This window comes from Heptranchias perlo, chromosome 1, assembly GCF_035084215.1.
Source record: "Heptranchias perlo isolate sHepPer1 chromosome 1, sHepPer1.hap1, whole genome shotgun sequence".
NCBI classification, from domain to species: Eukaryota; Metazoa; Chordata; class Chondrichthyes; order Hexanchiformes; family Hexanchidae; genus Heptranchias; species Heptranchias perlo.
In genome coordinates this window covers 133848190-133875628 of record NC_090325.1, presented here as the reverse complement: position 1 = coordinate 133875628, position 27439 = coordinate 133848190, and the positions used below count along the sequence as shown (strand labels likewise).

Genomic DNA, 27439 nt, shown 5'->3' with positions numbered 1-27439 from the left:
CGATCTGCTAACTCCTGTTTACTGCCATCGCTGAAAGTTAAAATCAGCCCTTACTTATCTATTGGATTGTTCCCTTAACTCAAGGGTTCTCTATACCGTTAAACCCTATTTCTCTCTGCTGACCATGCAGTTGGTCACCCACTTCTCTCTTTTTACACTATCTCTGTGTCCTAAACAGAGTAGCATTTCCTCCTCGATGACCACATTCTGGTGAGTATGATGAGAAACCCCCTTATCGTCTCTGAGGATGATTAAGAAAAAGAAAAAAAGAATGCAATCTCTAACCAACAACAACAATAAACGCAAGACTAGCAAGCACAAGTAGGGGAGTAAGTGGCCACACTAACTCAAAAAAACCTCAAAGTATCTGATTACGAAGGCAGTCATTGACACACAAGCAGGACCAGACCAAGGATCAGACGACAAGAGAATGCCATATTCAGAAGGAAAAAAGCTCAGATATACAACGAAAGTCCAACACTGCATCCCCCCCCCCACCCCAAATTGAGACTTCCTTCTTCTGACTCGAGATACCGACCAAGTGAGGGAAATTACCAACGTCGAACCCCACTCACACAGAATAAAATTTCACCTCAAGAACATTACTAGCAAGTCAATAAGGCAGGATATCAGCTCTCAGTATCCCTCCAACCCTCAATGATTACTGGCCTTCATATCCCCCCACTACTGAGCAGAATGTCCTCAAAAATGCCCCCTGCCCCTCAAATTAACAGGATAACTGCACCAAACCCCACCACCTGACTGAGCAGGATTTTGAGCCACAATTCCACCCCTCCCCCCTCCCCCCGCCCCATCCAACGGCATTGTGCATCCCGCCCCGTGCACAAACTTTACTTTGGTCCTCTCCTCACCCCTCACTTATAGAACAGTTTTCAATATTGAAACAGAGAAGTTTCAGCACAGGAGACCATTTGGCCCACTGTGCCTGCACCACTACTCTGCATCAGACTTATCTACCCAAATCATCTGCTCTTTTCCTGTATTTTTTTTAACATTTTTCTTTTCCAAATGTTTATCTAGTTCCCTCATAAGTGCTACAATGCATTCCATATTTTAATCACACTTTTCAAAGAAAAACTATTTCTAACCATGCTTTTTATGCTTCCAATACTTCTTCTAAATTTATAACCCCTTTCTACTGGTTCACTGATCAGTTGAAACAATATTTCACCTTATACTTTCTTAATTCCTTCTAAAACCTTTAACACTACTATTGTATACCCCTTAACCTCTTCTGCTCCAGTGAATAAAGCCTTAGTTTTTCAAGCCTTTTCATAATTTCTAAAGCCTCTTATCCTTAGTAAATCTACATTGCACATTTTGCAAGTTTACAAAATCCAGGGCCGAAAATCCATGGTAACCACATCTTAGCAAACGTGCTGGATTGCACCTGTGTGGGAGCTCTGGCATGGACCCTGCCAAAGTTCATGGGGTCAGAGGAAGGCCCTTGATTTGGATGCAAATGGCCAACATCCACGTCACTAGAGGCGCGTCTAGGGCACACATAGGTTGGAAAATCAGCCATCTTCTGCTGGGTCTGGGGTCAGGAGGCTCTGGGTCTCCCTGGAATTAAATCCAATGTGTCCCCATTGGTCTATTTTTTCTACTGGAGCCCAGGCTGCAGCCTAGGCCGTAGATCCTCAGACTTTATTTTTCAACTCTAATCAGCCCTACTCACTTTTTTTAACTATTATTTTTACGTGCCTATAAAATCTTTTCCAGTTCCTTTGACATTCGATCCCAATCTTCCACCATTGTAGCCATTCCATTCACCATTCCATTTTAGCCTTTCTAATCTATTTTGTTTCTTGTATTTTCTATACTCAACTTGATTTTCTTTGTATTATTAGCCCTAGATTCCTCATATGCTTCCTTTTAAAGTCTCAAATAATTTTTTCTACTCATCCAAGGTTCTCTAGCTTTAGCTACATCACTTTACTCCTGTGGGAGTATGGCTAGTTTGAACCCTAATCATCTCCTGTTTGAAAATTTTCCATTGCTTGGTTGCTGTCTTATCTGCTGATGTTTACTTTCCCATTTACTTGTGCTGGTCCCTTTTTATCTTACTGAAGTTTTCTTCAATCAAGTACCTTTATCTTTGATTGTTCTCTCTCCTTCTTAATATTTATGCCCTGCTTGGCTGCTATCAATTTTGTGTGTTAAATCACACAATGTATACTCCCTTTTTGCATCTTCTTATCCCATGAATATCCATATTCCGAAAGCCTCTATGTTGCAGTCAAATGAATAACAGTACCAAAGCAGAATGTATGTAAACAGCAATTGCAGGGAAAAGATTTGCAACTGAGCATCCTTCATTAGTGCAATTGAGAAAGATTTAATCACTGGGATTGCCATCAAGCTTGAAAGGAAAGCTTCATTTCTTAAGTTTTTCATTAGGTATGTTTCTTTCACATATAAATAGCTAACTCATATCGAACTGTTGCAACTGTTTTTTTTCAATAAACTTATACTCACTGAACAGCAAAGTCGATATCATAGGGGCAATTTGAGAAAATCTCAGTGTGGAGCATCACCTTCCATAAGCACATATTGTGAATTCAGGTGCACGTTCCCCAGGGATTTTTTTGCGATTAAAAGCAATTAAGGAGAATAGTTTTGATCCTACATGCAGGAGGCACGAGGAATAATTTTATGAAATTATTCTCTCAATATGCAGAAGACCATGTGGAATGCACACCCAGACTCTCAATATGTACTCCCAGCAGGTGAGGTCCATGCCAGGAGGATGATTTCATAAAATTACCCCTCATGTCTTCTGCCTGTGTGGTCAAAAATGACCTCCTTTCCCAGTTAGAAAAGTCAACAAACTGATTTTGTAATTCCCATTTTATGCCTTTTATGGATTCTGCTATCTCAAAAGATAAGGAAAGGATGGATAAAAATGAAATATATAGAATTTAAAACACAGGAAAAAATACACACCAGGAACCATTGCTGCCTCATTTGGGCGTTTTCTTGCACTCTGCTGTATATAGTCAGCTGAATTGATGCTATGGTGGTCACTAGGGAAAATGTATGTCGCAGTAGTTGTTTAATCTGCTGCAATACAAGCTTTTACAGCACCACCTTTTATTAGTTTTTTTTTCCAAATAACTTTTTTTTAGTGGAAGACTTGATCAGCGATAAAATTGGGTGAATCACATCATTGTAAACACTTTTACAAACTCGGTAAATCCTCATCTTAAATCAAAAAGGATTAAGATAAATTATCATTTTACCTCATCAGGAAGTTTTTTTGGAAGAACGTCCAGCCCATGCTGAGACGTGCTTATATTTTTAATTGATCATAGTCTGATTATCATAGAGTCATAGAGTTATACAGCACAGATAGAGGCCCTTCGGCCCATCGTGTCCGCGCCGGCCATCAGCCCTGTCTACTCTAATCCCATATTCCAGCATTTGGTCCGTCGCCTTGTATCCTATGGCATTTCAAGTGCTCATCCAAATGCTTCTTGAATGTTGTGAGGGTTCCTGCCTCCACAACCCTTTCAGACAGTGAGTTCCAGACTCCAACCACCCTCTGGGTGAAAAAGTTCTTTCTCAAATCCCCTCTAAACCTCCCGCCTTTTACCTTGAATCTATGTCCCCTTGTTAGAGAACCCTCAACGAAGGGAAAAAGCTCCTTAGTATCCATCCTAATTGTGCCCCTCATAATTTTGTACACCTCAATCATGTCCCCCCTCAGCCTCCTCTGCTCCAAGGAAAACAAACCCAATCTTCCCAGTCTCTCTTCATAGCTGAAGCGCTCCAGCCCTGGTAACATCCTGGTGAATCTCCTCTGCACCCTCTCCAAAGCGATCACATCCTTCCTGTAGTGTGGCGACCAGAACTGCACACAGTACTCCAGCTGTGGCCTAACCAGTGTTTTATACAGCTCCATCATAACCTCCTTGCTCTTATATTCTATGCCTCGGCTAATAAAGGCAAGTATTCCATATGCCTTCTTTACCACCTTATCCACCTGTTCCGCCGCCTTCAGGGATCTGTGAACTTGCACACCAAGATCCCTCTGACCCTCTGTCTTGCCTAGGGTCCTCCCATTCATTGTGTATTCCCTTGCCTTGTTAGTCCCTCCAAAGTGCATCACCTCGCACTTTTCCGGGTTAAATTCCATTTGCCACTGTTCCGCCCATCTGACCAACCCATCTATATCGTCCTGCAGACTGAGGCTATCCTCCTCGCTATTTACCACCCTACCAATCTTTGTATCATCAGCGAACTTACTGATCATACCTTTTACATTCATATCCAAGTCATTAATGTAGACCACAAACAGCAAGGGACCCAGCACCGATCCTTGTGGTACCCCACTGGCCACAGGCTTCCAGTCACAAAAACAACCTTCGACCATCACCCTCTGCCTTCTGCCACTAAGCCAGTTTTGTATCCAAAGTGCCAAGGCACCCTGGATTCCATGGGCTCGTACCTTCTTGACCAGTCTCCTGTGGGGGACTTTATCGAAGGCCTTACTGAAATCCATGTATACCACATCCACTGCGTTACCCTCATCCACACGCCTAGTCACCCCCTCAAAAAATTCAATCAAATTAGTCAGACATGATCTTCCCTTGACAAAGCCATGTTGACTGTCCCTGATTAATCCTTGCTTCTCCAAGTGGAGACTAATTTTGTCCTTCAGAATATTTTCCAATAATTTTCCTACCACTGATGTTAGGCTCACTGGCCTGTAGTTCCCCGGTTTTTCCCTACTCCCCTTCTTGAATAATGGTATTACATTAGCGGTTCTCCAGTCCTCTGGCACATCCCCTGTGGCCAGAGAGGTTCTGAATATATGTGTCAGAGCCCCCTCAATCTCCTCCTTTGCCTCACACAGTAGCCTGGGATACATTTCGTCCGGGCCTGGGGATTTATCCATTTTTAGGCCTGCTAAAACCGCCAATACCTCCTCCCGCTCGATGTTAATATGTTCGAGTATATCACAGTCCCCCTGCCGTATTTCTATGTCTACATCGTCCTTCTCCATAGTGAAAACAGATGCAAATAATTCATTTAGAACCCCTCCTACATCTGCCGGCTCCACACACAGATTGCCATTTTTGTCCCTAATGGGCCCTATTTTTTCCCTAGTCATCCTCTTACCCTTAATATACTTATAAAACATCTTAGGATTTTCCTTTATTTTGCTCGCCAGTGTTATTTCATGGCCCCTCCTTGATCTCCTAATTTCTTTTTTAAGTATCCCCCTGCACTTTTTGTACTCCTTTAGGGCTTCCTCCGTCTTTAGCCTTTTGTATCTGCCAAAAGCCCTCCTTTTTTTCCTAATCCATTCTCGTATATCCCCTGACATCCAAGGTTCCCTGGAGTTCTTGGAACCACCCTTGACCTTTACGGGAACATGTTGCCATTGTATGGTCTCAATCTCCCTTCTGAAAGACTCCCATTGCTCCGATGCGGATTTTCCTACAAGCAGCTGATCCCAGTCCATTTTGGCCAGATCCTGCCTTATCCTATTAAAATCGGCCTTCCCCCAATTTAGAACCTTTATTTCCGGCCCCTCCCTGTCCTTTTCCATGACCACCTTAAATCTCACCGAATTATGGTCACTCTCACCAAAGTGCTCACCTACTAGCACTTCTTCCACTTGGCCGGCCACATTCCCTAGAATTAGGTCCAGTACCGCCCCCTCTCTTGTAGGACTTTCTACATGCTGGCTCAAAAAGCTCTCCTGGATGCACGTTAAGAATTTTGTACCATCTAAGCCTTTTACACTCTGAGTATCCCAGTTAATATTGGGGAAGTTGAAATCCCCCACTATTATTACCCTATTATTTGCACAATTTTCTGAGATTTGCCTACATATCTGTTCCTCTATCTCCCCCTGACTGTTTGGGGGCCTATAGTACACTCCCATCAAAGTGCTTGCCCCCTTTTTGTTTTTAAGCTCCACCCATATGGCCTCATTAGAGGAACCTGCTAATATATCATCCCTCCTTATGGCAGTAATTGATTCTTTAATTAATATTGCGACCCCCCCCTCCTCTTATACCTCCCCCTCTGTCTCGCCTGAAGATTCTGCACCCCGGAATATTGAGCTGCCAGTCTTGCCCCTCCCTCAACCATGTCTCTGTGACAGCAACAATATCATACTCCCATGTGTTTATCAACACCTTCAGTTCATCCACCTTATTCGCAAGACTCCTTGCATTAAAATAGATGCCATCCAGCCTTGCCCTCACATATTTGCCCTGTCTTCCAAGCTGACTTGTTTTTTTCTCTATATTTGGCTGCACATCACCCCCTATTGTAGCTCCACTCTGTATCCCATCCCCCTGCCAAGTTAGTTTAAACCCCCCCCCAACGGTGCTAGCAAACCTCCCCGCAAGGATATTTGTCCCGCTCTGGTTCAGGTGCAACCCGTCAGACTTGTACAAGTCCCACCTTCCCCAGAAGCAGGCCCAGTGATCCAGGAAACTGAAACCCTCCCTCCTGCACCAACTCTTTAGCCACGCATTCATCTGTTCTATCCTCCTATTTCTATACTCACTAGCCCGTGGCACTGGGAGTAATCCAGAGATTCCAACCTTTGAGGTCCTGCTCTTTAATCTGCTACCTAGCTCCCTAAATTCTTGATGCAGGACCTCATCTCCCTTCCTGCCTATGTCGTTGGTCCCAATGTGGACCACGACCTCTGCCTGCTCACCCTCCCCCTTGAGAATGCCCTGTAGCCGCTCAGTGACATCCATGACCCTGGCACCAGGGAGGCAACAAACCATCCTGGAGTCACGTTTACGGCCACAGAAACGCCTGTCTGTTCCCCTTACGATAGAATCCCCTACCACTATAGCTCTTCCACTCTTTTTCCTCCCAGCCTGTGCAGCAGAGCTACCCCTGGTGCCAGGAAGTTGGCTGCTGCTGCCTTCCCCTGATAAGTCATCCCCCTCAACAATATCCAAAGCGGTATATTTGTTTGAGAAGTCACCCAATTACTTTCTGCCTGTACAACCTTTACCTGCGGTGTGACCATCTCACTAAACGTGCTATCCACAACGTTCTCAGCATCGCAAATGCTCCTTAATGAATCCATCCGCAGCTCCAGTGCCGCAATGCGGTTTGTCAGTAGCTGCAGCTGGATACATTTCCCGCACACATGGTCGTCAGGGACACCGGAAGGGTCCCTGATTTCCCACATGGAGCAGGAAGAGCATAACACGGGGCTGGGCTGCCCTGACATGACTTACCCTTTAACTAATTAATTCAAATTAAATGAATCCCACCAATTTCACTTCAATTAAAAAGGTATACTCAAGAGCAGAGATTAAATTATGTCATTCATTTTCATCCTCTTTATCCTCTTAACAAAAAGATTATAGCAAAATCAACTACTGCTAGCACTTCCCTTCAAGAACATTAGAATTACACCAATCCATTCACAGAAAATTAGAATTTTTCCAAATGTTTTTTAAACTTCCTTCAGAAATGGTATTTTTTGGGAACATCATCAATAAAAAAATTGAGTGCAAGTGTAAAGAGTTCCAATATTGGGATGTTCAGCAACTTTTATTACTTGTCTTTACAAAGGAAAAAATGTAGAGAAATTATTTACACATAATGACTCAAAATTGACTGTTCAACATAAATCATGTCATTATTGTCTACCCAAGAGCAACTTTTTCCTTCTATTGACAAGCAGTCAAATGAAATTAAATAAAAAGGATGTCATAACCAAAAGGCAATAAAACCACACAAATAATGTTTCTAAAAAAGTAAATTGTTATAAGATATGCCAAACAGTTATCTTGTTTGTTTGCAAACAGCCTCTAGCACATAACATAACAAAGGAATGTTATGGAAAGAGAAAGATGATTGTTGTGCATTTATGTAGCCTATATATTTTGTTGGGAATGAATGCCAGATGTACAGATATGGGGCTCGATTTTAGGAGAGAGGCGGGTTGGCAGCGGGGGGTCGACTGGGCCCGTGGTAACGCACCCAGTGAATTCGGGGTGCTCCGCACGTGATCACAGCCGAATTGAAGGCACTTACCTTGGCTTCCGGGTTTCGCGCTGGAATGTTGCACAGCGGGCGGACTGCACAGCCGCAACATAGGCTGTCAGCTGAAGGAGCCTTATTTAACGGGGCAGCCCTCCACTGACTGATGCTGCAGAAAGGAGCCAAAATTACAGCATGGAGCAGCCCAGGGGGAAGGCTGCTCCCAGGTTTAATGATGCCTCACTCCAGGTCCTACTGGATGGGGTGAGGAGGAGGAGGACAGAGATATTCTCCCCGGCGGACGGGAGGAAGTGGCCTGCCTCTGCCACCACAAAGGCCTGGCTCGAGGTGGCAGAGGAGGTCACCTGCACCACCAACATATCACGCACCTGCATACAGTGCAGGAGGCGCTTCAATGACCTAAGTAGGTCAGCCAAAGTGAGTACACTTACTCATTCCCCTACACTCCGTCTGCCACATCACCACCCCACCCCACATCTCCTTCTGCACTGCCAACACTACTCTATCACATCACTCCTCACACCCACTCAAAGCTCATCCTCATCTTACTTGCACTTACTCACCTCACCAATACTCATCCCACCACTACCACTCAACCCAATCCTCATACAATCTCATGGCTCCGTCTCATACTCACCCTCTCATGCATCTCTTTCACGATCATCCTCACCCAACCTGCCACTACCTGTGCTGCAGCCACAGGGCATGCATCACATATGTGCAGTAGGAAGCGTAAGGCAAACGTGTCGTGAGCATGAAGAGGATGCACAAGGGTGTTTGAGGGTTTGTCATGGTTTTTACTTATATTTGATTTCTGATCAACTCACATTATTTATTATATTGTCACCACTACTGCCACGTCTTTGCAAATCTTGTCTGGTTTGTGCAATAATGCCCTTTCCTGAGGATCACTATGAAGACCCACAACTGATGCCACCCATTGTGTCACTGCAGAGTGGGTGTAGATGTATTTGAAGGGCTCTTTTGTGCAGACGACTGAGAGATGTCGGCGATGACCCCAGTGTCACCCTGGAAGGATGCAGAGGAGAAGTTGTTGAAGGCAGTGGTGACCTTGACAGCGACAGGTAAGAAGATGGTGCTCGGGCCAGCCGGGAGCAGCTCGGCATCAAGGAGGCTGCAGGTGTCCACGACTACATGTCGAGTGACTCTGAGCCTCCATGTGCACTGCTGCTCAGAGAGGTCCAGGAAGCTGAGCCTCGGTCTGTAGAGCCTGTGGCGAAGGTAGTGCCTTCTGCGACGCATCTCTCTCTGCGATTGCAGATTGCCCTCCCTCCTGCTGTGCAGGTGGATGTGTCAAAGCACCGTGTTGTGGAGCTCCATGTGTCAGAGGTGGACGGTGTGGCCAGCGAGGCTGGTGAGGCTGTTCGTCCTCTGAGGAGATCATGACTGCAGCTATGGCGGCCCCCATCCAGAAGATGTACGTTTGAGGGGGTCCGCAAGGTAGGTAAATGTGTCTGCACACCGGCGTTGAGGTTGCAAGTTTGTGAATTTTATTGTTAGGAGGAGGGTGGTGGAGGCTAAACTTTGTCCAAAGTGACAGAGTGGCCCCCTGCAATGAGTGCGAGTCTCCCCCCCACACCTGTCAAATGGACCTTTGCAGCTGCCACAGGCTGCTGGCTGCAACACGCCCATTTCAACTGGGTGTGTTTCCTCCAGTACGGGAAACACGCTCATTTGAGTTGAAGATCCCACCCCTCCTAAAATATCCTACAAATCAGATCTGCAAACGACCTGAACTATCTAATTAATTGGTTTAAGTGGGATCCCGCCAGCTTTAATTGCCGGCGGGAGTCCGACATGCGGGGGCTGCGCGCGCATCTAAGCGCGTCACTAGGGAACCTGGAAGTGGGCGGGTTGGAGCCGGGCTCCGGACCCGCCCTGGGAATCCCCGATTTTCGGAGCCCCCCTGCCATGAACCCGCCGTCTTGGTCGTCCGAATTATCAAGCCCATGATGTCTAGACTCTGGATGGTTGTGACAGATGGGTGAAGAAGAAGCATGCACCCAAATGAGATTTTGTTGGACACACTAATAGATCCCCCTGTTAAGGTATATAGATAAATTAACAACCCAGAGAAATACAGAAAACTACAGAAAAATTCATATTTATATAGTTCACAAGATCTGTAGAGTCTTAAAAGAACAAGACAATATTTTCAAAGTGATGTTTTGCAATTTATGACTTTTATGAAGAAAACCTATTGAAATTTTCCACTGAGCTCTAGAGCTACATAGTCACTGATTTAATTTGAATTCCTCCAGTCATCACGTACTGGAATTAAATCTTCTCTAGCATGTTGTGCCTTTGGCAAATATCTGCACTAGCGATATGAGGTTCAGTGGGACAAAAACATTGCTTCTGTGCAAGAGAATATTGATCTGAACCATAATGGTGTAACCACAAATCAATTTTTACAAATTGTTTTTCACTAGTTGGTGCTATATATATAGTGATAGCATCTGGTTTACACATTACTATCAAATGCAAGTGCTATTTGCATAACAAAGCCAAAACTCATAAATGTGTATCACCAAAAAGATTACAGTACTATTGGTAAAAAAAACCTAAACCTCAATGTCACATCCAGCTACATATTGGTTGTGTGTTTCAGTCATCAAGGCTAATTAATTTTTTTAATCTGTGTAATAAACAATGATTTTCTTCAAAACATGCAGTCGTAACTTATTAAGCAAACTGTATTTTATGATAAGGACATTGAAAACAATAATTTTTTAAAGATTAAAAATCCTGATTTTGATAAATGAAATTAATCATGATCTTCAAGAGATTTGTGATATGGTACCTTGGTCCAAGTGTCTGCCAGTGTTCCAGCTCCTGAAATAGTCATCCTGAAAAAGTACAAAAAAAGGTTTTTTTAAAATATTTTATCGGTTTGTGAGTTAATAATTTTTTAACCATCTTGTGAATAAATAATTGCAACACATGCACAATTGAAAAATAAATACAAACCTCAACCTCCTGCAAGGGCAAGCATTAGAAACAAGGAAAAGCATCAAGTTAGATGACAAATTGGTAAAATCAATTTTGTCAACAACATAAATGAAACATAATTGCCTCTAAATAACATTCTAAGTTGCAGTATCAAAATCATCAAGGCATCGCATTGAAATATTACTACTTTCTCGGTTAAACCTATTTGAAATGCTTCCACTGTTAAGCAAATACATTTTTTGTCATAAGACAAACTGGAAAACATTCAAAAAGTCAGACAAGTTTATTTTCCAACTCCATAACCAATCTCTAGAGAAACATTCTTGGCTTTCACAGTAGGGCAACTGTTTCCATATTTTCCCAAATGTTTTGATTAGTAATTTTTACTTCAGTTTCTGAAATCATTCCTATCATGTTTTGAGACCATTGAAAAATGACACAAAAGACCAAACAAGGCACTGATAGTTAGAATTTATCATAACAAATACTTTGGCATCATTAAAATGATTATTGTTGTGTATTGTGATGCTTATTTCATTTTATTATTCCTTAAAGTGTTTTATTTTTCACCATATAAAAAATATTAATTTAGACTTTTCAATTAATTTCCTTTTTTTGTTGACTGCGATACTTTTGTTATCTGCCTTAACTTAGTCAGTGATAAGGATTTGAAAATAAGAGGCAACATAACATGCACAGTTGGGAAGATGTAAAAATAAAATACCTTGTTGAAAAACCTCACCAAACCTGATTTCAAATTTACATTTTATTATGGAAGTAACAGAGAGGGTTGATGAGGGCAGTGCGGTTGATGTTGTGTATTTGGATTTTCAAAAGCTATTTGATAAAGTACCACATCATTGACTTGTTAGCAAAATTAAAGTCCTGGGTATTAAAGGGACAGTGGCAGTGTGGATATGAAATTGGCTAAGAGACAGAAAGCAGAGAGTAGTGATGAACAGTTGTTTTTCAGACTAGAGGGAAGTTTACAGTGGTGTTCCCCAGGGGTCAGTATTAGGACCACTATTCCTTTTACTATATATTAATGATCTGGACTGGGCATAATTTCAAAGTTTGCAGATGAAACGAAACTCAGAAATGTAGTAAACAATGAGGATAGTAACAGACTTCAGAAGGACGTTGACAGACTGGTGAAATGAGCAGATGCTTGGCAGATTAAATTTAACGCAGAGAAGTGATACATTTTGGTAGAAAGAATGAGGAGAGATAATATAAGCTAAATGGTACAATTTTAAAGGGGGTGCAGGAACAGAGAGACCTGGGTGGCAGGACAAGTTGAGAAGACTGTTAAAAAAACATATGGGATTCTGGGCTTTATAAATAGAGGCATGGGGATGATTTTAAACCCCAAGAACGGGAGGGTTGGGGGTGGGTGGGAGTTGAAAATAGTTGTTTTTTGGGTCGCGACCGCAACCTGGCTTTATTTCCGGGTTCAACATCAGTGTGTAAAAGTACAGGCTTCCCACTGAGAATGCAAAGTCCAAAAAGTTTGCAGTTGCAACCCAAAAAAACAACTATTTTCAATTCCCACCCGCACTCAACCCACCCGTTCTTGGGGTTTAAAATCACCCCATGGAGTACAAAAGCAAGGAAATTATGTTAAACCCTTATAAAGCACTGGTTAGGCCTCAGATGGAGTAAAGTGTTCAATTCTCAGCACCACACTTTAGGAAGGATGTAAAGGCCTAGGAGAGGGTGCAGAAGAGATTTACTACAATGGTACCAGGGCGAGGGATTTCAGTTATGTGGAAAGACTAGAGAAGCTGAGGTTGTTTTCCTTGGAGAAGAGAAGGTTGAGGAGATTTGATAGAGGTGCTCAAAATCATGAACGGTTTTGATAGAGTAAATAAGGAAAAACTGTTTCCAGTGGCAGAAGGGTCAGAGGACACAGATTTAAGGTGATTGGCAAAAGAACCAGAGGCAACATGAGGACAAAAATGTTTACGCAGCGAGTTATTATGATCTGGAATGCACTGCCTGAAAGGGTGCAGGAAGCAGATTCAGTAGTAACTTTCAAAAGGGAATGAATAAATGCTTGAAGGTAAAAATGGTGAGAAAAGTCAAAGATGATCATATCTTGTCAGACCTCGTCACTAAACAAATGATACCACAATAGTTTGTTCTTCATTGTTCAACAAATGATCTTACTGCATTTACTTTAGATGTTACTACTGATAGCAAGTTAAAGACTTCGCTAAGTATCACCCATATTGGAAAGGTGATTTCAAAACTATCAGTTAAATAAAGACATTCATGGCTATCATTCTATCATTTTATCGGAGGTGCGATGGGGGGGAGGGGGGATTTCCTGTCAGAAAAACAGAAGTATGTGTTTCCCCGACGTCCTTACTATTTTGACGTAAGGATGCCTTTTATTTTTTTTTGATGGTTTCCCACCCTTTGGACAGGAGAAGAAGGAAGAGGACTTGAACAGGTAAGTGTTAGATGGGGAGGGGGATCGGGGGTCACTAGGGGGGGGGGCTAGGGTCGGGGATCAGACACGATGGGGGGGGAGTTAGTCACGGAGGGGGTGGGGTTGTTCGGGTTGGGGGTCAGTCATCGATGGGAAGGAAGTCAGTCATCGGAGGGGGGGGCTCAGTCATCTGGGGGGGGGGGCAGTCATCAGGTGGTCATGGGGGGGGGGAGGAACTCAGTCATCGGAGGGCCAGTTCAGTCATCGCAGGGAGGTGGGGGTGTATCAGTTATTGGGGGTCGGGGTCATCATGAGGGTCAGAGATCGTTGGGGAGGGTTGGAGATCATTGGGGTCGGAGATCGCGGGGGGTCGGAGATCGTCGGGGTCAGGGGTCATCGTGGGGGTCAGAGATCATGTGAGGGTCGGAGATCGTGGGAAGGGGGTTGGAGATCATCAGGGTCATCGCGGGGGTCAGGGATCGTGGGGGGGGTCCGAGGTCGCGCGGTAGGGGTCGGAGATCGTGGGGGAGTGGAGGCTGTCGGAGATTGTCGAGGTTGGGGATCATCGCGGGGATCTGAGATTGTGGGGGGAGTCAGAGACCGTGGGGGAGGGTCAGAGATCGCGTTTGTAGGGTGGCCGCAGATAGACTTGTTGGGCCTGGGGAAGCACTCCTGCTCCCCCTAGCCCACAAGCTGTGCTATAAAGGCACTTACCTGCAGTTTTGGGCCTTCTCGCCTCCTCTCACGTGGTGTGAAGTAAAAGGACCGGGAATCTCGGCCCCTGGGGTTAAAAACAAAAAATCTGTCAAAAGGGAGGCCCGGAGCCTCCAGGAAAGCTTTTACTGATCGACTCGCCTCCAAAGAGCAGGTTGGTCACTTGCCCCTTGTTCCGCCTCTGTGAAAACCGGAAGTGGGCGGGGAAGGGGATTGGGGGCGGCTTCTGGATTTTAAAAATTTTCACTGCCCCCCGCCCCCAACTCACCTGTTTTTCCCATTGAAAATCATGCCCCATGAGTCTTCACATTTACGAACACTTAGACTTCAAAAGTAAGAAACCATTTCATCCATAATATTATTTCATATGCTTTTTTTTTAAAAGATTGAAACAAAAATGCATTATGTTATAACTTTATTTTATTTACAGTTGCATTTCTTCCCTCCCTCCATATTTTTTCCACCACTCCTCTCCTGAAGGCATTGACTGCCTGGTGAGTACAATTCCAAGGATGCTAGTTGCTTTTGAGTATGTCGCTCAAGTGATTATTCTTTATATGCGATCGAAGAAACAGTGTGTGTCATTTCAATTGTTGTGGGGAAGGGGCATTGCAACCAAATCTTATCCTGTCCGTACCCAAAATCCAGGAATTTTCAGCACGGGTCATTGAACAAGATGACCATTTCCTATTTTTTTCCTCCCGAACCTAAATGTAGTACTCTTACCAGTCAAGGTCAGCTAACTCAGCATAGACCACTAATTCAACATGGGACCTCCCTCTTCTATATGGCTCATCTATTCAAAATCTTAACCAATTGAGCTATAGGAGAGAGTTAACATAGTCATACTTCAAGGAAATTCCAATTCTACCTAGCAGCTTGATTCAAGTGGCAACCCACAACAGTTCCCCACTCACCTCTCCTTTAAAATCCTCATTCTCTACCACCCACCCAAGTACCACACCAAGTTTCTAACTGAGATATTTTCACTGCTTTCCTCCCTCAGCCTCTGCAGTGGGTGACTTCACATGTTCGGTGATTTCAACCTCCATCTCAACTCCTGAGTTCACTCCCCTCCTATCCTCCCTTAATCTCTCCCTCCATATAAACCCCTCTACCCATATTCACAGCCATCCCCTCGACCTTGCCACATGGCCTCTCCACTCCCATCATGTCAATCACAGATAAGGCCATCTCTAATCACTTCCTTGTATCCCTCTCTATCCACATCCCCCTTCCCCCTCCAAACCCCACTTCCTTCTGTGTCCACCCCTGGAAAAAACTGTCCCCCAAGTCACTTACAACTGTCTAGACTTTGCCCGTCCTTTGCGATGACATTTCTGCAGCTACCGATCTGCTTAATCACACCCTCACCTCCACCATTGTCCCCATTAAAACCATTACTCTCCTTCAACTGGTTGTTCCCTCTGGTATGGCCCTCATGTCTGTTTCTGCTGAGACATGGATTAGGGGAAGAAACAGTGTGAAGGGTGATAGGGTCGAATAGCCACCCAATGTCGGACAACTCAAGACATGTCCTTGCCTAGCAATTAACTTCCTATTGTATGGTGTCACTCAAGACCACATCTAATCTCGTTAACTGTTAAAATACCTTAGGCGCCTTTGAACTTACTAATTGGTGAAAGACAATCAGAGCCATCAAGTCAAAGGGAAGTGAACAAAGACACAGTGATCTGCATAAGATCAAGCCCTGGAAAAATATACATTAGATAATTAGCTTTGAACTTGCTACTTGGTAAACGACAAATGGAGACAGCCAGTCCAGATGAATCAAGTACAGGGAAGTCACACTTCTCTCTAGACTGGACACAGTAATCTGTGTGAGAACAAGCTTTTGCTGGGAGAAATCTAACACATGGGGGTCGATTTTGCAATGGTGGCGGGTTGGCAACGGGGAAGTGAAGGTGTGCATGGCAAACCCGCATGAATAAAACTTACCATTTCCGACGCGATTGCATGTTGATTGCTGATGAATAACGTCCTCTCCGGGTTTCGCGCCCGGCAGCTGCAATGCAATGAGTGGGGGGGCGCGGAGAGAAAGAGAGCGAGACGTCATCCGGCACTGGAATGGAAGATTGGTGGAGGGCAGGGATGAGTGGAAGATCCGGGGGGAGAGTGGAAGATCGGCGGGGGGGGGGGGGGGGGTGAAGAGGTGAAGATTGGGCAGGGGAGGAGAGAGGAGGACATTGGGGGGGAAAGGGGAGTCAGGGCAAAGATTGGGGGGAATGAAAGGGGAACATTGGGGAGCTGAAGAGGGGGACATCAGGGGGGGGGGGGGTGAAGAGGGGGAGATTGGAGAGGGAGGCATCGGACATCGGAGCAGGGTGCAAAGGTAGGTTAATTTTGTGTTTTAATTTCCTTCAATGGTGTTTTATTTAATTCATTTAGTTTCTTTTTCCCTGTTCCGGCCCTTCATGCCTGGTTTCATCAGGTGTGAATCAGAAGCAGTGCACAAGCTGCCCAGGTGAGTTAAAAATCGCTATAATCATTTAATCTGTCACACGTAAAGTGCCTTAAGTACCTCAATGAGGTACATTTGGCTCTTTAACTGTCATCCCGCCGGCTTTAAACGCACACAGGTGGGTCCCTGGGAAACTGGAAGTCGGTGGACCCGAACCCAAACGGGATTTCCGCGATTTTCAGAGCTCCCCCGCCCCCAATTGCCCCCTAAAATTGAGCCCATGGTTCAAGTAAACAAAGACACAACAATCTTTGTGGGGAAATGGCCATATTAAAGCCAGTTGTCTTTAAGTGGTGTTTGTATGACAGAGACACTCAGTCTATGTGTATTAGGTGGGCGTGTCCAGAGTGTGTGGAAGGGGTAGCATAAAGGAACCATTCTTTGGCTGCCAGTGGTGTACAATACTGAAGCTGCTGTCTCTACCGTACTGTATCCAGATGCAGGATGAAATTGAAGAATCCCTGTTTATGTTTGATTATACACTGTTTGTTGAAACTGCTTTTAATAAAGGATAGACTTTCTTCTAATTGGAAGATGCCCACCATATTCTGCTTACTACAAGTATTCGTTAACATAGAAGACTGCCACATTCATTAACAGCTCCCTTAAGTCCAAGGGACGCAGACATGAATGTTTATGGTGGACAACTAGTTTAGCCATTCATTGCCAGATCTGGCTAGACCACATAAAGCACTATCAAGTCCTGCTCTCCTCTGCCAAAACTACTCACAATTCCAGGGTCGTCCTGAAATGCAAAGATAACCCTCGGCTTCTCTTCTCCACTACAAACCATCTTCTTAAACCCCTCTCCCCTACCCCGTCCACCCTCACCTCCAACAACAACTACAAGGAGTTCATGGACTTCTTTGTCACTAAGATTGAGACCATCCAATAAGTTGACTCTGCTGCTTCCCTCCCTTTCCCTAGCCCACCAAGCCAAACTTCTCCTAAGGATTCACCCCTGCCCTAGCCCTGAACTTGTATCTTTCTCTAGTTTCTCTCCTATTTCCCCTCATGCCCTCTCCGAGCTCATCTTGTCCATGAGACCCACCTCCTGCCCCCTCGACCCTATTCCCACCAAATAGCTGACCATCCAACTTCCCTTCCTGGCCCCCATGTTAGCTAATATGGCTAATGGTTCCCTCTCGTCAGGTACCGTCCCCGCTCCTCTTCAAATCTGCCATCATCACCCACCTCCTCAAAAACCCACCCTTGACCCTTCTGTCCATGCAAACTACCCCCCATCTCCAACCTCCCTTTCAGCTCCAAAGTCCTTGAACACGTTGTCACCTCCCAAATCCATGCCCATCTTTTCCAACAACTCCATGTTTGAACCCTTCCAAACATGTTTCCGCTCCTGCCACAACACTGAAACGGCCCTTATCAAAGTCAGAAATAACATCCTATGTGACTCTGACCATGATAAACTATCCCTCCTCATCTTTCTCGACCTGTCTGCAGCCTTTGACACAGTTGACCACACCATCCTCCTTTACTGTCTCTACTCCGTTGTCCAGCTGGGTGTGACTGCCCTCGCCTGGTTCTATTCTTATATATCCACTCGTAGCCAGAGAATCATCTGCAATGGCTTCTCTTCCCGCTCCAACACCTTTACCTCTGGAGTCCCCCAAGGATCTATCCTTGGCCCCCTCCTATTTCTCATCTACATGCTGCTCCTCGGTGACATCATCCAAAAACACAATGTCAAGTTCCACATGTATGCTGATAACACCCAGCTCTACCTCACCACCACCACTCTCGAGCCCTCCACTGTCTCTGATTTGTCACACTGCTTGTCCGACATCTAGTACTGGATGAACAGAAATTTCCTCGCAACTAAATATTGGGAAGACTGAAGCCATTCTCTTCGGTCTCTGCCACAAACTCCGTTCCCTAGCCACCGTTGTTGTTGTAAATGGAGTCTTCTCATCAGAGATAGAGATAAAAAATTTATGTGATTTTTCTAAAACATGGGCCAGAAAATTAATATAAATCATCATTGTGAAAGCATTCGCATACATTTTTCACACAACTACAGTCTGATAAGATCACTGAATAATTATCAGTGCGAAAAGCTACCCAGACCATCTTATTTCATCTATCCAGAATAGTCCACATTTCACCCAATGCATCATCTAATTGTTTCTTAAATCATTCCAGGGCTTTTGCTACCTCTACTCTATCTAGAAGTCCATTCCTTGTTGCACTCTTTGGTGCGAAACCAATTTCTCGGCCAATTGTGGAAAAGGAAATGACTCTAAACAAAACATTAGCGGAACTCAAAGTAGATAAGTCACCGGGTCCTGATGGCACATACCTTACCCTAGACTATTGAAAGAAGTCAAAGAGGAGAGAGCAGAGATCTGGCCGCAATTACTCATTCCTTCTTAAACATGCAAATTTTGATGAGGGTCTGTAAAGTAGCCTATGTAATAAGTGTGTTCAAGAATGAGACAAGGATAAACCTGGCAACCAGAGGCCAGTTAGTTTGTTAGTTGTGGGCAAACTCTCAGGGGGTGAAATTGGTCTTCGGCAAAGTATGATGGAAAAGAAAAACAGACAGGGTGTAAAACATGCTGCTGATTCACTGTTGCCTGTTTTCTCATTCACTGAAGATCAATTTCACCCACTTCTGATCAATAACTCCAGATAAAATTAACAAGCATTTAGAAATGTACAGGTTAATTTAGGGCAGCCTGCATGGTTTTGTTAAAGGCAAGTCATGTTTGACAAATTTTAATAGAGTTTTTTGAAGATTAAAGGGAATGCAATAGATGTAGTGGGCTAGAAATTTGATGGCGCTGCACCCGTATTCAAGGCAGGTAACGGGTGCAAAGAGGTCCAATTTAGGGGGGCAACCTCCTGCACCCAAATATCATTGGAAACATGCCCAATGCCATATTGGATCAGGTGCTGTAAGGGCATTTTTGGTGGTCGCCTAAAGCAGGCACTAGGCCTTGAATATGCCAATAAGGGTCCTCATTCCTGTTTTACGATCCAAACCAGAAATTGGTTACTTTGAACGCAGCAGACATTGGGCCTGCTGCCTTCAGGATTTCCAGGTATACATGCGGCCTACCCATCCATCCTTAAAGAGAATGCTCGAGGCCGCCACTAAAAATGTAAGTTTTCTTTAAAAAAATACTTACATTTTTACCTGAATCTGGGAGGAGAAGAACTGCTCCTCATGACTCCACATTTAATCTTCCAGTCATTGCCAGCCACCAAATGCCCTTCTCCTGACTGACTCACTTTATGTCCTTGGCCGGCACCCCAGATGGCAGATCATGCTGCTGCCCCCCCCCCCACCCACGTGACTGGTGCCTGAAGCTTGCCGGAGATAATCAAATGAAGTTGGTGAACCAATTTTCTTGGGTCCTGCTGTCAGCTGCTTTAGACGCAACCCGAATCATGCCCTATTTGGGCACAATCCAATTTCTAGGCCATTGCATTTGAATTTTCAGGTGGTGTTCAATAAGGTGTCGCACAAGAGGCTTGTTAGAAATGTTCAGGCAAAAAGAGGAAATGTAGCAGCATGGAAAGTTAGTATCTGACAGAAAACAAAGGGAGTAATTTTCATCTTCACCACTTGAGCATTAATTTGGCAGAGCGGATTGCCTGGTCATTATAGAACCTTACCTAGTTTCATTTGCAAATGGACTAATAAGAAGCAAAAATGAACTCTTTTTACCATTTTTACTCCTCCTGTGAGTCTTGCTCCCATGTTAAAATTTTGCTAACTTAAATTAGGGAGCGAAGGAAAGGGGAATTATTTGTTAACAACTGTCAAATGCTTGTTAAAGAACCAGCCTGAGAAACCGGTGCAGAGTTGAGTATGGGGAGGGATTATAAGCAAAAAATTAATCCTATGCTCACTCAAAACTTGCAATTATATAAAGAACATTTATTCGGAGCCGTGAAGAAGGTGGGGGGGGGGAGGGGGGATTTTTCTGAAACGAAACCCGGAAGTGAAGTTAGCAGGTCGGATTTTGCATTCACAACTTAATTGAAGGATTACATTTTTTCTTCCGGGTTTTGCATCTCTAAGCTGTGCAGTGGGCGTAATGCGCACCCACATGACGTGATCTGAAGTTTACTATTTAAAGGGCCAATGCAAGAATGAAAATTGGAGGAGCCAGGAGGAATTTAAGCATGGATTCACACCCTGATGCTTCCCCTGAAGTACTGCTGGATTCAGTGAGAAGCAGGAGGGACATAATTTACCCAAGCAATGGGAGGAAGAAAACCTGGTTTTGTTACCAAGAAGGCATGGCTGGAGGTGGCTGAGGAGGTGAGCAGCAGGAGCATGGTGTCCCGGTCTTGGATGCAGTGCAGGAAGCATTTTAATGGCCTAACCAGGTGAGGAAAAGTGAGTACAGCTGCTGATTCACCTACATCCTGTGGTGTACAACACCCCCCCTCACTCTGTCTTGCCAAGCATCACATCACTCCTCACACCCACTTAAGTTTCGGTAGCATCCATCCTTCACTTTCTATACACTTCCTCACCCCCCCCCATGTATCCATCCACCACTGCCACACACCCCAATCCTGATGCAATGTGATGCATGTGTCTCATAGTGACCCTCACCCAATGCATTGCATCCATTGGGTGAATACGTCACCTTCAGTCACTCACAGATCTGTTCTTCGCCTCTTGTAGGAGAAGAGATCGCAAAACGCAAGTGAGAGAACTGGAGGTGGCCCTCCACAAATAGTGCAGCTCACTGATGCAGAGGAGAACGCCAAGGAAATAAGTGGCACATCTGCATCCCTCTCAATCGAAGATGGAGAGACTGGCAACTCGCAAATGCCTGGTGACAGAATTTAAACATCTTTCACGCACATGCTGACTTTATTTCATCGATGACTGAACAATGAGAAACCTGAGTATGGTGACTGACAAAATTGTTACTTTGCCAGGACTAATTCATATGCTTTCTTTTGTCTTCCAGGGCCTTCACACGTACAAGAAGAATCTGCGGAGAAACATGACAACATGAAGACCTCATTCCTTCTGAGGGTGCACCAACACAGGACGTACTACCAGGCACCAGCACAAATACTCGCACTTTGGTGGGTCCTGTTAGACAGTTAGTTGCGTTGTCACCTGGTGATTCACAACTTACAAGTGAACATGAGCAGACACTGGTGGCAGGGGCAGCTGTAGAGAGTCCATGTTGGAGGGCGTACTCCTCTCCAAGCTCTGCTCAGCTGGACACAGGTTCTGAAACCTGGGGGCCATCATTGAGAATGAGAACGATTGAGGTACAACTGCAACTTTGCGAGGTATTGGAAACGTGCCACGCACACTCCACAATAGCAGAGAGACTGGAAGAGTCCAACTCCAAAAGTAGTGGAATGTTGTCCCAGGTAATTGCGAGAAAGTCTGCCGTAGAGAGAGTGGCCACCTCTGTGGGGCTTCAAGCATAGCGAACAAATGAGTCTATGCAGGCCATGACCACGGCCATGCAGGAGATGTCTGCTGCCTTAAACTGGGTGACAGATACCTTGTCCGTGGCCTTACAATGCGTTATTGATCTACACCAAGCTGCTCTCCAGCAGAGTGGTCAGGGTAATGTGGCGCTGGTCCAGGAGAGGGATAATGGCGAAAGTGGACATGGAAGTGGGTACTCCACTCAAAGTGCTCCCATGTCTCACCCATTGCCCCTCCCCACCCCCCCCACAACCAGTACTCAACATGCTGCCTCCTCTCCTCATGGCCAAGTCTGCCCCTGCACAGGTGGAGTAGTCATTCTGTCTATTGCCGTCACAAGGAAAGTTCACATAAGTGGACGCCCTGGCAAACAACCCATCTGTTACCTGCCTGATACATTTCTGTGCAGCCGACTGAGATACCCTGGAGATGTCTCTGATGGCGCACTGGAAGTAGCCAGAGGAAAGGAAATTGAGGGCCACAATGACTTTTACAGCAACGGGCAATGCATGGCCACCAGGTCCAGCAGGGAGCAGCTCTTCTTCAAGGAGGCTGCAGATGTCTGTGACCACCTGCCGGCTCAATCTGAGCCTGTATAGGCACTGCTCCTCAGAGGGGTCAAGGAAGCTCAACCTCTGTCTGTAGACCCTCTCACGTGGGTAGTGCCTCCTTCGACCTTGGCCCTGTTGTTGCTCTCCTCTCTGCTGTTCTCAACTCTGCTCCCCTCTCTGCTGTTTTCCACTCTGCTCCCTTCTCTGCTGTTCTCCAGATCTGTGTTTTTCACCTCTCTCATGCACCTGCAGATCCCAACATAGCACAACATGGCTGCCATGGAAGGTCATTGTCTTCTTCCTCCGGTGTCCTCTCAAATACATCCACTGCGCCCCCATCCTAATCTTGTCAGTTTGAAAGGCTCCGAAGTTCTGAAAAAACTGTATGAACACAAGAACTCTCTGCCAAAAATTTGTCAGAGGGAACTGAGACACCAGCTGTAGTCACGGAGCTTTTATTCACAGGGGGCAATCACAACTTTAAATACCCCCATGAACTGTGGCTCAATCTTGCCTCCATTTCACCGGTGAGGTTCATGAGCCCCAGGAAATCGTGCTGGAGGCGTTCAATTTGAAGGTCCCTTAAAATCAATTTAGAAAGACCTAATTAACGTCTTATAATGACGTTAATTGTTCCGATAAATACCCGCCTGCCTGCACTAATTAGGGACCTGCCTCCAGCGAGTACAATGTTCGCACGCATCCATTAAACCCGAAAGTAGAGCCGGGCTGCGGTCATGCTGGAAAAATCATTCATTTTAACTTCCCACCCGCCTCCAACCCACCCGTTCTTGGGGTCAAAATTCCCCCCATCTCAAAAGTATAAGCACAGCGAGCACTTATTAGAATCATAGAAGTTTACAACATGGAAACAGGCCCTTCGGCCCAACATGTCCATGTTGCCCAGTTTATACCACTAAGCTAGTCCCAATTGCCTGCATTTGGCCCATATCCCTCTATACCCATCTTACCCATGTAACTGTCCAAATGCTTTTTAAAAGACAAAATTGTACCCGCCTCGACTACTGCCTCTAGCAGCTTGTTCCAGACACTCACCACCCTTTGAGTGAAAAAATTGCCCCTCTGGACCCTTTTGTATCTCTCCCCTCTCACCTTAAATCTATGCCCCCTTGTTATAGTCTAACCTACCTTTGGGAAAAGATTTTGACTATCTACCTTATCTATGCCCCTCATTATTTTATAGACTTCTGTAAGATCACCCCTAAACCTCCTACTCTCCAGGGAAAAAAGTCTCAGTCTATTCAACCTCTCCCTATAAGTCAAACTATCAAGTCCCGGTAGCATCCTAGTAAATCTTTTCTGCACTCTTTCTAGTTTAATAATATCCTTTCTATAATAGGGTGACCAGAACTGTACACAGTATTCCAAGTGTGGCCTTACCAATGTCTTGTACAACTTCAAGACATCACAACTCCTGTATTCAATGTTCTGACCAATGAAACCAAGCATGCTGAATGCCTTCTTCACCACCCTATCCACCTGTGACTCCACTTTCAAGGAGCTATGAACCTGTACTCCTAGATCTCTTTGTTCTATAACTCTCCCCAACGCCCTACCATTAACGGAGTAGGTCCTGGCCCGATTCGATCTACCAAAATGCATCACCTCACATTTATCTAAAATAAACTCCATCTGCTATTCATCGGCCCACTGGCCCAATTTATCAAGATCCCGTTGCAATCCTAGATAACCTTCTTCACTGTCCACAATGCCACCAATCTTGGTGTCATCTGCAAACTTACTAACCATGCCTCCTAAATTCTCATCCAAATCATTAATATAAATAAAAAATAATAGCGGACCCAGCACCGATCCCTGAGGCACACTGCTGGTCACAGGCCTCCAGTTTGAAAAACAACCCTCTACAACCACCCTCTGTCTTCTGTCGTCAATCCAATTTTGTATCCAATTGGCTACCTCACCTTGGATCCCGTGAGATTTAACCTTATGTAACAACCTACCATGCGGTACCTTGTCAAGGGCTTTGCTAAAGTCCATGTAGACCACGTCTACTGCACAGCCCTCATCTATCTTCTTGGTTACCCCTTCAAAAAACTCAATCAAATTCGTGAGACATGATTTTCCTCTCACAAAACCATGCTGACTGTTCCTAATTAGTCCCTGCCTCTCCAAATGCCTGTAGATCCTGTCTCTCAGAATACCCTCTAACAACTTACCTACTACAGATGTCAGGCTCACCGGTCTGTAGTTCCCAGGCTTTTCCCTGCCGCCCTTCTTAAACAAAGGCACAACATTTGCTACCCTCCAATCTTCAGGCACCTCACCTGTAGCTGTCGATGATTCAAATATCTCTGCTAGGGGACCCGCAATTTCCTCCCTAACCTCCCATAACGTCCTGGGATACATTTCATCAGGTCCCGGAGATTTATCTACCTTGATGCGCGTTAAGACTTCCAGCACCTCCCTCTCTGTAATATGTACACTCCTCAAGACATCACTATTTATTTCCCCAAGTTCCCTAACATCCATGCCTATCTAAACCGTAAATACCGATGTGAAATATTCATTTAGGATCCCCCCCATCTCTTGTGGTTCCGCACATAGATGACCTTGTTGATCCTTAAGAGGCCCTACTCTCTCCCTAGTTACTCTTTTGCCCTTTATGTATTTGTAGATGCTCTTTGGATTCTCCTTTGCCTTATCTGCCAAAGCAATCTCATGTCCCCTTTTTGCCCTCCTGATTTCTCTCTTAACTCTACTCCGGCAATCTCTATACTCTTCAAGGGATCCACTCGATCCCAGCTGCCTATGCATGTCATATGCCTCCTTCTTCTTTTTGACTAGTGCCTCAATCTCCCGAGTCATCCAAGGTTCCCTACTTCTACCAGCCTTGCCCTTCACTTTATAAGGAATGTGCTTACCCTGAACCCTGATTAACACACTTTTGAAAGCCTCCCACTTACCAGACGTCCCTTTGCCTGTCAACAGACTCTCCCAATCAACTTCTGAAAGTTCCTGTCTAATACCATCAAAATTGGCCTTTCCCCAATTTAGAATTTTAACTTTTGGGCCAGACCTAACATTCTCCATAGCTATCTTAAAACTAATGGAATTATGATCACTGGTCCCAAAGTGATCCCTCACTAACACTTCTGTCACCTGCCCTTCCTTATTTCCCAAGAGGAGGTCAAGTTTTGCCCCCTCTCTAGTCGGGCCATCCACATACTGAATGAGAAATTCCTCCTGAATACACTCAACAAATTTCTCTCCATCCAAGCCCCTAATGCTATGGCTGTCCCAGTCAATGTTGGGAAAGTTAAAGTCCCCTACTATTACCACCCTATTTTTCTTGCAGCTGTCTGTAATCTCCTTACATATTTGCTCCTCAATTTCCTGTTGACTATTTGGGGGTCTGTAGTACAATCCTATCAAAGTGATCTCTCCCTTCTTATTTTTCAATTCTACCCATATAGACTCAGTGGGCGAACCCTCGGATATATCCCCTCTCACTACTGCCGTGATGTTCTCCCTAATCAAGAACGCAACTCCCCCTCCTCTCTTACCTGCTGCTCTATCTTTCCTATAGCATCTGTACCCTGGAACATTGAGCTGCCAGTCCTGCCCCTCCCTTAGCCATGTTTCAGTAATAGCTATAACATCCCAGTCCCATGTACCCATCCATGCCCTGAGTTCATCTGCCTTGCCCATCAGATTTCTTGCATTGAAATAAATGCAGTTTAATCTAGACTTCCCTTGGTCTTTGCCCTGCTTTCTCGGACCATCTGTCCGGTCATGTTTTGTACACTCTCCCTTACTGCCTTTTGTTTCTGTCACCACTTTACTTCCCACTGACTTCCTGCATCGGTTCCCATCCCCCTGCTACATTACTGTTTAATAAATCTAAATATAAAACTGCCCTGTATCAATACAATGCATTAGATAATTCAGATGAGTTTCAGATAACTGTTATGCCATGACTGGGGCAGGGGCACAACGCTAATATTCAAATTACACCATCCCCGGCATTTGGGATGGGGACATGGCAGAGGCAAAGCAGTGAGCCGAAGTTCTGCCCTGCCACATTTCAAACAGTGCAATGGTACCATCAGAGTTTCTATGCTTGTATTTCGGTTAATCTCTTAAGTTCAAGGGGGAATGCACAAAAAGCAGCAACAGATTGAACTTAATATTTCAGTAGTACTGTGCACATGACACAACTGATGTCTGACTTATTCGAGAGGATGTGCATTTTCTTTGGTTTAAATAGGCATTATCTTGCTGCATTTAAGAAATGTTTGGTACAGCATGCCAGATGGTCATTAGCTGCAATACAGAACAAAATAGTCATCTATCCAGGTAATTTGTTGCTTATTAAAAGATGCAATTAAGCTTGCTATGGAGTCGCAAACAAATAAGTAAAATTTGAAAAAAAAATTAGATCAGTAAACAAGATCACAATTTCAGGGCCTTTTGAGTAAATTGGCATGACTCATTATCTAACTTCAGACTGAGCTAACATAGGAACATAGGAACATGAGTAGGCCATTCAGCCCCTCGTGCCTGCTCCACTATTTGACAAGATCATGGCTGATCTGTGATCTAACTCCATATACCTGCCTTTGGCCCATATCCCTTAATACCTTTGGTTGCCAAAAAGCTGTCTATCTCACATTTAAATTTAGCAATTGAGCTAGTATCAATTGCCGTTTGCGGAAGAGAGTTCCAAACTTCTACAACCCTTTGTGTGTAGAAATGTTTTCTAATCTCGCTCCTGAAAGGTCTGCCTCTAATTTTTAGACTGTGCCCCCTACTCCTAAAATCCCCAACCAGCGGAAATAGTTTCTCTCTAT

At 44.8% G+C, this 27439-nt stretch overlaps 1 protein-coding gene across 3 annotated transcripts in view; it reads right to left on the bottom strand.

The window, feature by feature from the left end:
- The window catches only part of spock3 (SPARC (osteonectin), cwcv and kazal like domains proteoglycan 3), a 565624-nt gene that overhangs the window by 346970 nt on the left and 191215 nt on the right, over nucleotides 1-27439 (bottom strand). For all 3 annotated transcript variants that reach the window (XM_067991144.1, XM_067991135.1, XM_067991152.1), the window contains exon 3: nucleotides 10841-10886. In XM_067991144.1, the coding sequence (XP_067847245.1) occupies nucleotides 10841-10886 (46 nt within the window). The remainder of the gene's footprint in view (nucleotides 1-10840; nucleotides 10887-27439) is intronic.